The 16843-nt window shown below is 38.0% G+C and overlaps 1 protein-coding gene across 1 annotated transcript; it reads right to left on the minus strand.

Moving 5' to 3' along the window:
- Positions 1-13373: 13373 nt before the first annotated feature.
- LOC111900177 (patatin-like protein 7) lies at positions 13374-15656 on the minus strand. Its single transcript, XM_023896055.3, has 2 exons — positions 14736-15656; positions 13374-14099 (listed from the first exon to the last, which is right to left on the minus strand). The coding sequence occupies exons 1-2, from the start codon at positions 15603-15605 to the stop codon at positions 13749-13751; spliced, it is 1221 nt and encodes a 406-aa protein (XP_023751823.1). The 5' UTR covers positions 15606-15656; the 3' UTR covers positions 13374-13748.
- Positions 15657-16843: the final 1187 nt, after the last annotated feature.

The raw sequence follows: 16843 nt of genomic DNA on the forward strand, positions 1-16843 counted from the left end.
CTAATAAAGAAAAGTAACATTTGAAGATATACACGGCTCATGGATTCTCAACTAAGTCTGTATTAAAGTAGTAGTTTGTATGCAAAGTTTAACTTCTTTCACAATGTTTGACAAAGCATAAATCATAAGTTCTTTGAATGCATAAAATGACTTAGTAAAGAATGTTACCCTTGATATGATGTATTTGTATGTAAACGTATAAATAAAACATATTTCTATTTATAAACATATTATATCCCAAGAGGGTAAAGCTGTGTTGTGAGGGGTTTTGTATCATAATAACTTCACAAGATAGTTAAAACCACAGTATGAAAAGTATATCAAAAGGTTGATGTTTCACACGATTTTAGTCGTGTGTTTACTTGTATTCCTCCCCAAAAAGAGTATAAAAACATTTAAAATGTATTTAAAGAGTGTTCAAAGGGGATATGAACTCACTTGTTAGTTTGAAGATAGCGAGATGGAAAACCGGGCATAGTTTCGTCTCAGGAAACTGATTTTTCTCGGGATTCTCGGGAATCTCGGGAGTAGAATCGACCTTCGAGACTTGAGCCAAAAAGACCAGAGCTTCGGGTTTGAACGGACACGGAAAACGAGGCAAAGTTGAGAGAGAGAGAAGAGAAATGAGCCCTTTCTTTGGAAACCCTCGCATCCTATTTATAGTAAGGCTGGTCTGCCTCGGTACGCGGGGCGTACGCTCGTACGCAGCGTGTACGCGTACGTCATGCATGACCGAAGCCTCGACTGCCTCGGTTCGGATGGGACGGGTTACTGGGTACGCGGGTCGGATGGGACGGCGGGTCGGACGGGTCGGAGCTTCAGACGGGTCGGCTTCCTCGGATAGTGCGACGTGGCCGATCAGAGGCCAATCTTCTCAGTTACGCAGGGCGTACAGGGGTACGCAACGCGTACCTCGGATGAGGACGCTGGCTCCCCTTCGGATAATACCCGAATTTTGATTTAAATAAATAATTTATTTATTTAATAAACTTCAAAAATTCATATCTTCTTCATTCGAACTCCGTTTTCGATGGTCTTTATATCCACGCGTAGGTGCGACTACGCTCTACAACTTTCGTTTAGACTCCGTTGGCAAATTCCAAATTTATTTTTATTATTTATTTTATAACTAATCGTGTTTAAGGAATTTCTTTCAAAATTCATAACTTCTTTATTCGATGTCGGTTTTTGCCAGACTTTTTACCGCCGAAATACCATTATCGAGACCTTCGATTCTCGTTTAGGTCATTCCGGCCAAAAGTCGCTCGATCTTCGATTCGAGTTTTTAGCTGTCTACTGCTATATTCGGATCTTGGAAAAATCATAACTTCCTCATGCGAAGTCAGATTTGGACGTTCTTTTTGTGTACGCTCACGGTTTAATGTTATCTATGACTTTCATTTAGATACCTAAGGCTAAATGCTATCGTATTGAAACTTTGCGTTTTCCGTTTAATCGGTGTTGTCGGTTTTGACGGAAATCTTAGAATGGTCATAGCTTCTTCGTCATAACTCAGATTTTAGTGTTCTTTATATATTTGGAAACCTTTAAGACGATATCTACTACATAGTGTACTCCAAATCAGAGCTTTTGAATAATTCATTTATCGATGATAGGGGTTACAAGACTCGGTTTATAATGCCCGGAAATAACGGGTTGTTACACATTTAGCCTGTCCACGATGAACCAGATGGAATCAACACCTTGTTCCATTCTAGGTAATTTAGTGATGAAATCCATAGTGGTCTCTTCCCACTTCCACATAGGAATGGGTAATAGATGCACCTTATCACGAGTTCTCTGATGCTCGACATTGACCTTTCTACAAGTCAAGCACCGCTCAACAAACCAAGAAACTTCCATTTTCATGCAGGACCACCAGTAACTCAACCTTAAATCTCAGTACATCTTTGTGGCCCCCGGATAGATAGAAAACTTTGATTTATGTGCCTCCTACGAAATCATCTGCTTCACCCCACCTGTTGTCGGAACCCAAACCCTACCACACCGCGTCAACAATTCCCCAATTGTCTCTAACAAATAAAGGAATATGCCCTATAATCTACTCGATCTTCCAATTTTACTTTATCAATCCTTCCATCTGAGCCTTCTTGATCAAATCCATCAGAGGCGAAGTGTCAGTCATCCTCAAACAGATGTCTCGGATAGATGAGCTTGCTGCCTTGCGACTTAAAGCATCAGCCACCACATTGGCCTTCCCAGGGAGGTACAGGATCTCACAATCATAATATTTCACCACATCCAACCACCTCCACTTCCATATATTTAGATTCGGCGGATCCATCAAATACTTCAAACTCTTGTAGTTGGTGTAGATAGTACACCGAACCCCATATACGTAGTACCTCCATATCTTGAGCGCAAACACCACAACCCCCAATTCTAAATCATGTGTGGGGTAATTCTCCTCATGAGGCTTCAGCTGCCTTAAAGCGTAAGCAATCATGTGACCCTTCTGCATAAGAACAACTCCCAAAACCGAAATAGAAGCGTCAAAGTAAACCACAAAATCATCCAAACCGTCGGGTAGCATGAGAATCGGGTCCTCGCACAACCTTTGCCTTAGAGTCTCGAAGGCTAACTGCTGATAAGGCCCCACCGGAAGGTGACATTCTTATTTTTCAGGCAGGTCAGAGGCACAACAAATCTTCTGTCACAACTAGGAATTTTGATGCCTTGTAAACATTGAACAATGATAACAAATGTGAACCAACAATGTTAAAACATGTAAGATGCTTATTCAATAACAACAAAATTTCAATCAAACACTTCATACAAGCACTGCAAATAGTCAACAAATAATTGGAAACCCTAGAAATCCTTGTTTAAGTCCATTTTGGACTAGGATTTTCTTATTGGGCCCAATGGACCAATAAGCTTCCAATTGGACTATCTTGGGCTTAGAACTCTTGAATGGTCTCTAATTGGACCCACTTTCATTTATTTTAATATTTTGGGCCATATTGGGCCTAGAATGAAATAAAATATTTAAATGGACCTTATTGGGCCATAACTAACCTAATTTAGCCCTAATAGGCCATAAAAATCATATTTATATTTATTTGGGCCAAAAATCACTCAACATAACCATAAAATAGACTTAAGCATTTAAGGCCCAAATATTCTTTCTTCCCTCTCCATTCTCGGCCCAAGCCCAACCCAAGAAGAGGAGTTGACTCTTGGATGCCACCTCATAATTGTTCAAAGGATTTCCATGCAAAATGACTCATACTTCTATGCACCATCCAATCACTCACTCTCTCTTCTCTCCTCTCTTTCTACCCTCGGCCGAAGACACAAAAGAACACACACACACCTCACAAAAATTCTCTCTAAACCACTCTCAAGATCATCTTCTTCTCCTTTGAAGATATCGAAATTTTGGCTTGAAATCTAAGGATTTTCTTCAAGTAGTTCACATCTTTGGTAAGTTATTTCTTTGATTCATAACATATCTTCTTCATTTTACCAACAATCTTCCTTATCTCATACAAAACTTGGGATCTTGCACCTTAGAAACATCTAAGTTTGAGATCCTCCAAGAAAGCTTGCTAGGATCAAATCTTCTTCATCTTTTCATTCAAAAACCGAAACCACACTCAAGGTGAGCTTCATACCCCTTTCGTTTCGGTTTTTATGAGTTTTATGGGGGAGAATACAAGAAAATGTGTAGATCTATGTGTATATGTATGCTATGTGTGATTTGATGCATGTATGTGTGTGATTTCATGTGATTTGTGATGAATATGTTACCAAAAAGGGTGTAAATCCGAGATCTAAGACATGAGAAAGGAAATAAACATAACTTAAGCTATTTTACACTAAACAAGTCAAGAAAAATAAGTTTATAAGGTTATGATGAACATACTTTAACATAAAACCCATTTTTGGGCTTAAAATGTCAAAAATACAAACTTGGGGTAAAAATCAACAAGTCACGGTTTCTTGAAGGTTAAAAGGGGTCAAAACAGTTTCTATAAATATTTTTCTGAATATTAGAAATTTCAAGGGACTTAAAATGTAAATTTTTAACCTAATGGGCTAATTATGGGCTTCTCGGCCCAATAAGCCTCAAAATGCGAAATTTATAAGTTTGAGGGGTTGGAAATGTAACTTTCTATAAAACAGGGGGTAATTAGCATAAACAAATGTTTATAAGGGTCAAAAATGCTTTTCATTATCAAAAAGGACAAAAAATGCAAACTTTTTTGATTTTGGGCCAAAACTGTAAAAGTTGTGAAAAATGGGTCCTTAACCAAGAATCACTATTCCAAAGGGGCTGAAGCTGTCAGTTAAGTAAACTTTGGGTTACAATCATGTTTTCATCTAATAAATTATACAAAAGTGTCAAGAAAAGTGTTTTAAGGACTAAAAATGAAATTCTTTTATATAAAAGGACCAAAAGTGTTATTTTTATAAAAGGAGGACCAAACTCCATTTCCAAACAAATTAAGTCATTAATACAAAATACAAGATCCACGACTACCGACGAAACAGAAAAACAAATACACTCTCAACAACAAATATCGTTACAAAACGAATTGATTCGGTCTCGAATCAATAACAAAACAAAGTCGATAAACCAAAGCATTTCAATAAACACGCGATAACTATGATGAACCAACTTACAAACTTTGGGCTTAGAAGTTTCAAATCATGCTTGTTGGGCCTTGCTAGCCCATTAACATGATCTTTGGGCCTAAAGGGAATATGCTTACGTGATATTGGGCCTTCTATGATCCAATTCCACGTAAAAGGATTTTCAATAGCTCTAATGTGCTATTGGGACCTAGTGGCCCATTAGTACTGCTAGTGAGGTCGAGAAGTCAAATGCGAGTGGGGCCAAGTGTCTTTCGCATTCTCGATAGCTTGAATAACTCATGGAAATAAAGGGGCTTCGTACTCTCCTATCTCCTCGGTTGTTGGGCTGATGAGAAATCAAAGTAAACAGATTCAGGACGATAAACAAGAGTAATCATGGTGGGTGGATTAAGTGAGTAGTAACGGACGACGCCTTTAAGGATCGTTCGTAAACTGTAGTTATAAACTAGTCATTTTATTTAATGCGTGATTATAACAACTCACAACCCTGATTAATCCAATGTCACTCGAGTAATCAAAATCATTCGACGTATTAGTATAACAATAGACAAGTCACTGTATTTTATGTGTTGGGAAAACATTGGGTTTTCCTGGGAAGTTCAACATTTACACTTGCGTAATTTATACAAAAGTTCAACAATTATACATGTTTTGAAAATCAACAAGCATATATTCACGGATCTTCACACTTTTTATAAATAACGATCTTTTCAGAAAATATCGGATTTTCTGGGTTTTACAAACTACACCAAATCATTTTACCACAACATTACTTATGAACTCACCAACATTTCATATGTTGACGTTTTTTTCAAAATAACTTGTATTATCAGGTAACAGGTAAGCCGAAGAATAAGTACCAAGTAATGTCATGGTGTTTTGCTTAGATTATCTATTGGACAATTTATGTTATGAAATTGTAATGTCTAAAACAACGTACTGGATGTAAACAATATCAGTTGTAACATTTCAATGCATGGTGATGAATTATGTTATGATTCATGTATATTCATTGTGATGATATTCAATTTAAGTCACAAGAGCCCTCAGACGTTTCCACCGTCTGATTCGGGGGTGTGACATCTTCGAGAAGTCCTGAATAAATCTTTGATAATACCCCTCAAGATCCAAGAAACTATGAATCTCCGATGCAATTCTCGGGACCTCGCAACGCATCACAGCCTCAATCTTGTCCGGATCCACCAAGACTCCCTTCTGGTTGATGATGTGCCCCAAAAACTGCACCTCAAGCAACCAAAACTTGCATTTGGAGAATTTGGCATAAAGCCTCTCCCTCCTCAGGGTCTCCAACAGCTCTCACAAATGCTGCTCGTGCTGCTCCTTGGTCTTGGAATATACCAGAATATCATCAGTGAAAATAATCATAGACCGATCCAACATCGGCCTGCAGACCCGGTTCATGAAATCCATGAACACTGCCGGTGCATTCGTGAGCCTGAAAGGCATCACCACAAAACCATAATGACCATAATGAGTTCTAAAGGCCGTCTTCTGCACATCCTCATCCCTGACTCTCATCCGATGGTATCCTGACTGCAGATCAATCTTGGAAATCCAAGATGCACTTTGAAGCTGGTCAAACAAATCGTCAATCCTCAAAATTAGGTAACGGTTCTTCACCATTAATTTTTTCAACTCCCGATAGTCGATACACATCATGTGCGACCCATCCTTCTTCTTCACAAACAGGATCGATGCTCCCGATGGAGAACTGTCCGGACGGATAAAACCCTTGTCTACTAGCTCCTGCAGCTGCGTAGACAACTTCTTCATCTCAGGCGGTATCAAGCGATACGGTGCCTTGGCTATTGGAGCCGAACTAGGTATTAGACCAATCCGAAACTCGAACTGCCTCTCGGGAGGCACTCCCGACAAATCCTCGGGAAAACATCAGGAAAATCCCACATAATGGGTATCCTGCTCAACTCTGTTGTGGCCTCAACCCGCATATCAGAAACATAAGTCAGAAACCCATAACAACCCTGCTATAGAAATCTCCCGGCTCTCGCAACTGAACAGAGAGCTGGCCCATGTAAAGCTCTATCACCAGTAATAACCAGTTATCCCCCACTTGGGGTTCAAACTCTCACAAACTACCGCTCACAATCAATCATGACCCTACTGGGGCCCAACCAATCTATCCCAATGATCACCTTCGATCTCCTCAAGGGAATCGGTACCAAGTCAATAGGAAACCTCTCACCAAACATATTCAAGACACACCCTTGAAAAACCCTTGAAGTACTCATGGTATAGTAATCCACAATCTCCACCTCTAGAGGGGAACCTAAAGTTCCCGAAGCATCTTGAAACTTCTTGTTAATCACAAGAGACACGAAGGATCGGGTAGCCCCCGAATCAAACAGAACATGAGCAGACAAACCATTGACCAAAAAGGTCCCTATAAAAGATCATAATATTCATAAGCATAAATAAAGGAAACAAATAAAAGATAGGGCTAGAACACATACCAGCCACTACATCTGGCACTGCACGGGCGTCATCAGTAGTCAACCAAATAACCCTGCTCTTCACCATAGGGGCCTCCGCCTTGCCCTGGCGGCCATCGATAATCCTCAAGGAAGTTGGCATGGGCGCCACCACTGCTCCCCCAGAAAATCTAAGACAATCGACCTCTTTATGACCAGTCTGATTGCAATGGAAACAAATCAAACCCTTTTAGGGAAATTCCTACTCATGTGACCCGAAATGGCCATAATTGAAACATACTGAGCCTGCTGCTCGACAAGCTCCACTATGCGGCTTTACGCAACGGCCCCGACCTTGCTGGCCTTCTCGATCATGTCTTTTAGGGTCTTACACCCCGAGAAACTCACGAACTCCCTAATGTCATCCCTCAACATAGCATGATATGTCGTCATCCTCATCTCCTTATCTAGCAACATACTACAGAACAAATAATGCCCTCTCCCTAAATTTGGCGATGATCTCCGCCATAGTCTCGGTAGTCTGGCGAAGGTCCTAGAACTCCCTAGCCAGCTGTTGCACCTCTATAGTTGGTGCAAACTCCCTCTCGAATCTTTGAATAAAGTCTTCCCATTTCATCTCTACCACCCTTGCTGTCTCCATGGGTCGGGTATCCTCCTCGTACCAGTCTGATGCTCTGCCCCTCAACAAGCAGGATGCAAATCCCACCTTTGCCCCCTCAGGGCAAGAGCTCGTTCGTTGAGCATTCTCCATGTCAACGATCCAACTTCGGATAACAATGGACTCTTTATCCCAAAAGAACTCATGTGCTCCACACACCTTAAACTCCCTGAATGAGGGAGCTCAAGCCCTAATCCGACCTGCAACAATCTCAGCTCAAAATGACCTGATCCGCTCCTCCATGAGCACCAGAATCCCCTCCTTGATGGTACCAAAAATCATAGGGGAAGCGTCAAGTATGCCGCAAGTAACCTCGGCTACAATAAGCTCACACAACCTCTCATCAATCGGTTCAACACCTGAACCTAAACCCAAACCAGATCCCGGACCTGAATATGAACCTCCTCGAGTAGTCATCACCATCCTCGAACTAAAAATACAACATAAAAGCAATCAATCAAAGCGATTAGAGGGGAATCCTTAACACCGGACCCCTTAGAGTTTCTAGATCTGCACTTGCCTCAGGTACATGTCCTATGCTTCCAGTAGTACGGGCCCAATACTACCTTCCACACATACCTGTACCATCCCCAAGGCCAATCTGATTCCTCTAAGTTACCACACTACAACCATAACAACCTATGTTACACAACATACACATCATAGACCCTTCCATGAACTCTCAACCCTTAGCATTAGCAGTACCAAGAACCTCAATCAACATTGTTGGTTGCCCTATGCATGCAAGTTGTACACAAAATAGGATCACATAGACTGTCGAATGAAGATTCTACCCTAGGTCCACAACCAAACAAGGAACAAAAAATGAGGTCGAACCAATCATTCTAGGGCTATACAGTACTAAGCATATACAACTTTGAAAGCATACAAATAGCAAATAATAGAGTCGATATCAATTCCAAGTAATACATGGCATCAAATTCTATCGAGCTATAAGGCGTCACATAGATCAGGTAGTTCTATCATATGATTCTTAAACATGCAGTTACCGTATCAAGCATACTAATCACAATACATAAGTAAGGGTGACTTGGGAAACACTTACTTGAGCTCGGTTGATTGCACACATTGCACTCCTCTCTTTCTTAAAGAATCTTTTTCAAATTTCAAGTTCTTTTTCTTTTTGAAAAGATTATAATTTCCTTAGTTTAAGTTCTAACATACTTGAAAGTGTGCCCGAATCCCTCAAACCAAGGTTCTAATACCAACTTGTAACAACCCAAAACTAGAACAAAATTTGTTATTTAGTTTATTTTTCTTTTAAAAGAAAACAATAGTTAAAACTATCACATTGCTCCAAAAAAACCATCACATAATAATAGTGTCAAATCATTAGAGTACAATATCAAAAATGTAGAAAATAGTGAGGAGTGAATGTTGTTTCATCAAGTCGGACCCTTCCCTTTAGTACCTGAAATCACAAATACTAACTGTAAGCAAAAGCTTAGTGAGTTTCCTCAATGTACCACATACACAAAATATACAGGTGCCATGAGCTACCCCATGGTCTTTTATCGCAATGACGAGGGCCAAATCACAGTCTTACATACAAGTGCCATGGGCTACCCCATGGTATTTCCTTGTGATGTCGAGGGCCAAATCATGGTCTTACATACAACTACCATAAGCTGCCCCCATGGTCTTTCATATAATTATCACAAAGACAACAAGCATTCCACTTAAGGAGAAATGGGCCGACATTGGTGCCTTCGACCCATAGATATGGTGAAAAAACTCTCCTTAAATGCTGATAACCCCAGATAAACTCTCGAGCTGCTAGACTGGAGAAATCCTTGTGCTAACTAAACAATAAAGTCCTAATAAATAGTTGGGTCATAATCCAGACTAAGACTTACCAGATTTGCCTAATTTCTAAGGTGGGATTGGCAAAACTAGACTTCAAAGCCAAATAAAATCCTAGGACCAAACCCAAGGATCATCCAAGATCCAATATGAGTCCATTAACTGAAATAGCCCAACAGTAAGGAAGTCCAAGGCCTAACCCCAACAAGCAAGCCCATCGATTTGGGTCTGAAACACACTTTGGACTGAATTGGACCGTACGCCCGACGTATCCACTGGTACGCACAACGTCCCTAGCCGAAGTGTGAGGGTCGCGAATAGGGAGGCAGTACGTGTGGCATACAAGAAGCTGTGCACGACGTATGTACCCCCATACAATCCATGCAAATGTATCTTAAAACCTTAAGACCCAACGACCAAAAATTAGGTCTGAAACCCTTATGACCTTTATGGTCATAAAGTTGCAAACTTTATGCCTTTGGGTGGCTACAAGGAGTCCAACTCTAAAACCTAGCTTATTTCACCCATTCCTACACTCTAACTCTTGAACGAGGACTAAACAAGGTCCAAGCTTGCACCTTTATGATTTAAGATGTCTAGAAACGTCTGGAAATACAACTTGAAAGCTTAGAAGTAAATCATACTCACAAAGATCTAAACGTTGGGGACAAAAAGTAAGAAACTAGCCTCAACTAGAACTTAATGAAACACAAACCAAGTTGGGAGCTTTATACATCCTAGTGATACAAAATGAAGAGAAGATGTTGGATCCAAAGTCTTAACGGAAAATCTTTCTTATTGAATAACCTTCTTCACAACCAAAAAGCACTCATAATCGCTCTAAAAAGCTCAAAATGCTCTAAACGAACTAGGGCTTGCTAAGAAGGTCGAGAAAGGGATTAGAGGTTGAGGTAGGGGAATGTCTTGGGCAATAATGAGGTTTAAATAGTGCACAAACCCTAATTATTAGGGTTTTGGACTGAGCCACGTACGTCCTGCATACTGGAGTACGCACAGTGTACTCGTATGGAGCCTAATATGCTAAGCGTACCAAAACGTACACTCCACGTACACGAGCAACATAAAAAATTCAAGATTTTGAAATCGGGGACCCTTTTTGCAACAAAATCAAAACTTAAGGGTTCAAAAGCAAACGTAACTAGTGTAGATGTTACATCTATCATCTACTTTGTTTCTCATACTCTTCTCTTAGCGTCTTCTCAGGCTTTTCTGATACTCATACTCTATCTCTATTCTGTCTCTTACTATGTTCTTTATTCTATCTCTTCTCCGTTCAATCTCTTTTCTAGTTTTTTCTTTTCTCTATTCTTATCTCTAATGCCTCAACATTTTGTTCACATCTAGACCCAATGATCACATATCATACTCTAATCTTCACTATCTTCTAAGGGAACATTTCTCTGTATTCTCTAACCGTACCCAATATGGATTCCTGCATGAGCCATCTATCTACATTCCCAAAGGGAATCATCATCTCTTTCCCCATAGGGATATAATCTCATTCCTGAAGGAATCATACTCTTGTCCCTGAAGGAACCTCTATCTCTTATTCCCGAAAGAATCATACTCTTGTCCCCGTAGGAATCATACTCTTATTCCTAAATGAATCATACTCTTTATTCTCGAAGGAATCTCTATCACTTGTCCCCGAAGAAACCATACTCATATTCCCGAAGGAATCATACTCTTGTCCCCGTAGGAACCTCTATCTCTTGTCCCCGGAGGAACCATCTATCTCTACATCTTTATATTTGTTATATGACTCATCACATAACACTAATCCCATGAACGATCCATTCTCTTTATCTTATCAATATATCTTTTAATCTTTCTCTTCTAATACTTAATTCATTAAGGTGTTGTTTGTTTTTTGTTTTTTTTTTAAAACATCATCAAACTACTTTCTGCTGTGCGGCGCAACACTTTCCCTGTCACAACAGTTTGTTTTTTTTTTTGAAAGACTTCAGACTATAAAACCTCTACGCGTGTGCTGCGTGGCGCAACATTTGACTTGCCTCTTGAAACCTCTTCGACTTTCATTTTTTCCAAGTGTTTTTTTTAGAATTTTGGTATAACTTTTTTTTTTAAACTTTGATTTTTTTAAACTTTTATTTATTGATTTGATACAATTTCTTTTTATAGTTTCCACAAATATTTTTAACTTGATTTTTTATAAAAAAAAATACTTTGATTTTTTTTTTTAATTTTTTTACCGTTTCTGTTAATAATATTTTCAGTTTCAATTGCATATTTTTGAACGTGTGTAATTTTATACGAACTTTGTAAACATCCTTTGCAATACTTTCTTAATTTTTTTTATTATTTTCCTTTTTTATGTTTTTTAAAATTAGTTTTTTTTTCTAAAATAAAACTGTTAGCCTCTTTTATATTTTTTTAAGTTTTTTTTAAAAAGTTTTATATTTTTTTTACACGTTCTTTTTATTACTTTTATTCAATGTTTTAAGACTAAAATTGTTAAAATTTCGGTGTTAAGACCTATTTTCAGTTTATAAAATTAGTGTATTTAAATTTCAATTTACTGCAGCAGTCTGCAGATATTAAAAAACAAACATGCTTCTTATTATAGGCTGCAACAGTTTGTTCCACCTCTTCTGCTACAAATGATTATAGAGGTGGTCCGCAGACTTTATGAATTTTTGCTTCGAAAAAAACAAACAATTAATCTCTATCTATTTCTAATAAAATACTGGCAATCTACACAATACCAATAATGTCTAGCATACACATTTGATGGATTGACCATTATGCATAAAAAGTAAAGTAAATGGATTAATGTTGAACACTTGGTGAACTGTTTGAAGTTTCTTAATATAATATTGTGAATTAAAAATGTTTATATTACTTAGTGGGCTTATATTTTCCTAGTGTACTACTTCCATGTTATGTCCTAGGTAAGGATTAATCATCACGAAAGAGACATAATGATATGTTTGTTGATAATTTGGTTAAACTTAGACTTTGACCATTTTAACTTGAGGAGGACCAAAGATAGTTTAGTTGATAATATGGTTAAACTTCGACTTTGACCCTTTTAATATTCTCGCATATCATTTAAGGTATGCTTTTATTAAATTAAAGATGATTGAAATTTCAATGTCGTGAATGGTTTGGGACACTACTAATATTATGAAGTTAAAAGATATTTTTCCAAAATATATTGTTATTTTAAAACTACTCATGCGATAAATGTTAAAAAATGTTCCACATGACCCCTTTTTACTAGATCGATTTTCACCACCAGGCAATCTAATCCCTAACGTATATTTATCTACAAGATACAACCATACATTACTTGGACACATAACACATACAACATTTAGCAAATGATTGAGATCACTATCATCAATTATCTTTGTAATATTTCTCAAGGTAGGATGTTGAAAAGATAACATACGTTGCTATCTTTTAAACATAACTTTATGGCTAGCAAATCAAATAACCAAGAAAGTTTTAAACCTAAACTTTTTTAGTTTATGTGACGGTTTTTTAAATGAACAATTAAATACTTATGTATGCAACATTCCTTTATCATTAATTTATGCAATACTCATATTTTACCTATTTAACAACGTGTCACTTCTTTGCAAAATTAGACAAGACTATCTGATTATGCAACCACATTTCAATCGGTGAAAACAAGTTATAAGTAAAATGCTATGCAAAAGAAGTTATAAGTAAAATGCTTGCATATTTTGATCCTTGAATGAAACGTTCCAAAACACTTCGTTGGATAATAAGAAAAAATGATGAAAACATTATATAAACAAACATTTTACTCTTTCATATATCATATAAATAAAACTTATAATCGCATCATAGTTACAGGACCAAGATTTACAATAAAAATATCAAATGATCCAAACAAAGAAGATCACACCTTTCCAAGCCAAACCACAATATCAAACTTCACTATAAAATTATGCTACAAGGGGGAAAAAATCAACCCTTGTGATAAGCCCTCCCTCAAATCTTTGTTAATACTTCTATTAAGTAACTATACATGAAAACTCAAACACAACACAATCACAAAAACAATCTCTATAATTCGGATATGTAACCCAGCACATACACTGTTTCATTAGTAGTGTCGGCGGAAAATTCAAAACACAACAATCTCAATCTCAATCTGATTAACTTGATGAGATAGTGGACAGTGTTGTGGCCGATGATGATCTTGCAGAAGATGATGTAGTTGTTTCGTTTAGTAAAACTAAAGGTAGAACATCAGTCTTCCGCCTCTCGTTTTCCTTCAAGATTTCTCCTGCGAATAACTCTAACTTCTCTAAATTCGTACTGTTACACTTTTTTCCATGAAATAGTATCGATTCCACGTTTTGTTGTTTTAACATTTTATCTGCTAGTGACAACATGTTTACATCCTTATTATGTTGTTCAAGATCCAATAAGCCTTTGTTTGCTTGGATACGTAAGTAACCACTTGTTCGCGATTGTCCAAATGCCATTGATACCGCTTGATCAACCTAAAAATAATTATAGTTAAGGTTATAATTTTTAACAATCATATAAAAATGCATATACATCTAATGTGAAAAAGGGTATATGATGTTTGAGAAATATTTCATACAATAACGACATATACGAGAAAATACAAGACCAAATAAGGACAAATGAACATACATTATTAAATTATCTTTTTTAGTTAAAACAAAAATAAAGGTAAAGCATAAAAATATAATTCATTATGCGACAACCGACTATTTTGGTTTAAATTTTTTATAAGTTATTTTTAAAATATTTTATGGACCATTATAATAATTACAATTATTGCAACCACTTTAATTGCACCTACCAAAAATAGGGTTGATACTACATACTTTGGACCATTAACATTGCCATAATGCCATGTACCCGACGATTTTATTATTTATTTATTGTCCTTTTTTCCAAATTCCAAATTGAGTTAAAATGACAAATATATCCTTTCTCATGCATTGATCATTTGTAAGTTAGATCTCTGACTTTTACTATAGCAAAAAGAAAAGAGTCAAAACGCCTTTTTTCGCAGGTTCGTACTATATGGTTAAATAGTTGTACGAACAGTAAAACGGCTTTATAGCTCATGTTTCAGTTAAAGTATTTAATGCAAAAATGCTCACCGTGTCGGAAACTGCTTCACCGACGATCTTAACCAACGCCGTTCGCGACGGAGTTCGGTTGCCGGCCATAACAGATAACGGCTCTCCGTTACCTAGAGATACAACAAGCAGGTCGTTGATGCTCTTACAAAACGGAAACTCTTGCTTGTTATATAGGACGTGAGTGATCGCCGCCGCCGTTGGGTTGTTCATCGCAACCTCACCACCGACAGCTGCAATCTTCGTTCTCCGGTCGACGGAAAATGTTTTAGCAGGTCCACGAACAGCGGTTGTGGCGGCACACACGTCACTCAGCTTGAAATCACATCCGTCCATCTCTACCGCATCAGCACGAGAAAACACAAACGGTGCGCCCATGGTAAGATCGTAGCACGGGATCAAAATCGTTTTAAGAGTATCTTTCAACGTCAAATCTCCAAACGTCCGGTCAAAAACCTTCACCGGAGACTGAAAAATTCGGCGGAGAAGACCTTGTTTAGAAGACCGACAAAGTCTCCGTCCATTTTCCGTCACAAACTTAAGCGCTTCGTCGGCGGTGAACAATGGCCGATCATTTTTTCCTTTAGTGAAAAGTAAAGCGGCTAGAACACCACCGATTCCTGATCCTGCAACAACATCGAAGAAATCTGCAATGTGGGCATCTGGGTTTCCAGATTTACGGCGGAGGGAGGATTCTAGATGGAGAATTGATTTGGCGGCTAAGATACCGTCGGTGGCTCCACCTCCATCAATGGAAAGAATTCTGATTTTTCCGGTGGGGGATTTGATTTGTTGCGATGGATTGTCGTAACCGAATAAGAAATTGTTTTCGAGAATGGAGAATATATCGGAGGTGAGTTTGTCCATTTGAGAGTCGGAATGTGCCGCCATTTGAGTGTGTAGGTGGAAGGAGATACAGGGATGGGGAGAATGAAGATGTGAGGGTGTTATATATAAGAGTAAATTACACGAATGGTCCCTGTAGGTTGCTTTCTTAACCCTATTTTTCTTTTTTCCTTTTTTTAACGTGGATCACAACATAGTTTGCTTTTGTTTTGATTTTGGTCCCGGACTTTGACCATTGATTTATTTAATTATTATTTTTATTGTTATATGAATTAAATTAAATATCAAAACTAAAAATAAAAGAGATCATAAATTAAGGTTGTATTTAGTTACGAAAAAAGTGTTTTTGATTTTTGATTTTTGTTTTTCCTTTTCGGTTTTCGTTTTTTATTTGAAAATTTAGAAAACACCAAACATGTCTAGTTAAAACTTATTTATTTTTCATTTTCAATTATAAAAAATAAAAAAACGTATTTAGATATGTATTTTTCTATTAGTTTTCATTTTTAGAAAATGATATCGGTGGTAGGGCGGAGGTGGGGGCGGCGACGGTAGCGGGTCAGCGACGATGGAGGTGATGACAGGCGGTGGTGGTGACGACAACAATTGTGGTGGTGATGGCTGCGGCAGCGATGGTGGTGCCGGTGCTGGTGATGGGGTAATGGTGGTGGTAGTGATGATGATGGTGATGGTAGGTCGGTGATTGTGGTAGTGGTGTTGGTTTGGTGGGTGTGTCTGTGTGTGTTTGTGGGTGTATGTGTTTGTGTGTGCATGTGTGTGTTTATGGGGGTGGTGGTAGGGGTGAGGGTAGGAGTGGGTTTGTGTGTATGTGTGTATTTGTAACGACATAATTTTTCAAAACAATTTTTTATTTTTTAAACAATATAGTTATCGATTAAACATTCTCAAATCTCATGTTCAACAATTGTTATCAACAAAACATATCCCAAGATCACAAATAAAATTATCTGCATGTGTGTACGGATCATGTCAGCGCATTCCCGCGATCATCACTGGTACCTGAAACACATAACACATAACACGGTAAGCATAAATGCTTAGTGAGTTCCCTAAAATACCACATACAACACATATTAGCCACTCGAGGCCATAACTTTGTATGACCCTCTAGTCAATGTGTATCAGTGGGACCCTCCAGTCCCATAACTCTGTGTACCCTCTGGTCCTAACTTTGTGGACCTTCCAGCCCTAACTCTGTAAACTCTGAATCATACATAGCACAAATCACATAGAAATCACATCATACAAAAGCATACAAGGTA

Source organism: Lactuca sativa, chromosome 8, assembly GCF_002870075.4.
Source record: "Lactuca sativa cultivar Salinas chromosome 8, Lsat_Salinas_v11, whole genome shotgun sequence".
In the NCBI taxonomy this organism is placed as follows: Eukaryota; Viridiplantae; Streptophyta; class Magnoliopsida; order Asterales; family Asteraceae; genus Lactuca; species Lactuca sativa.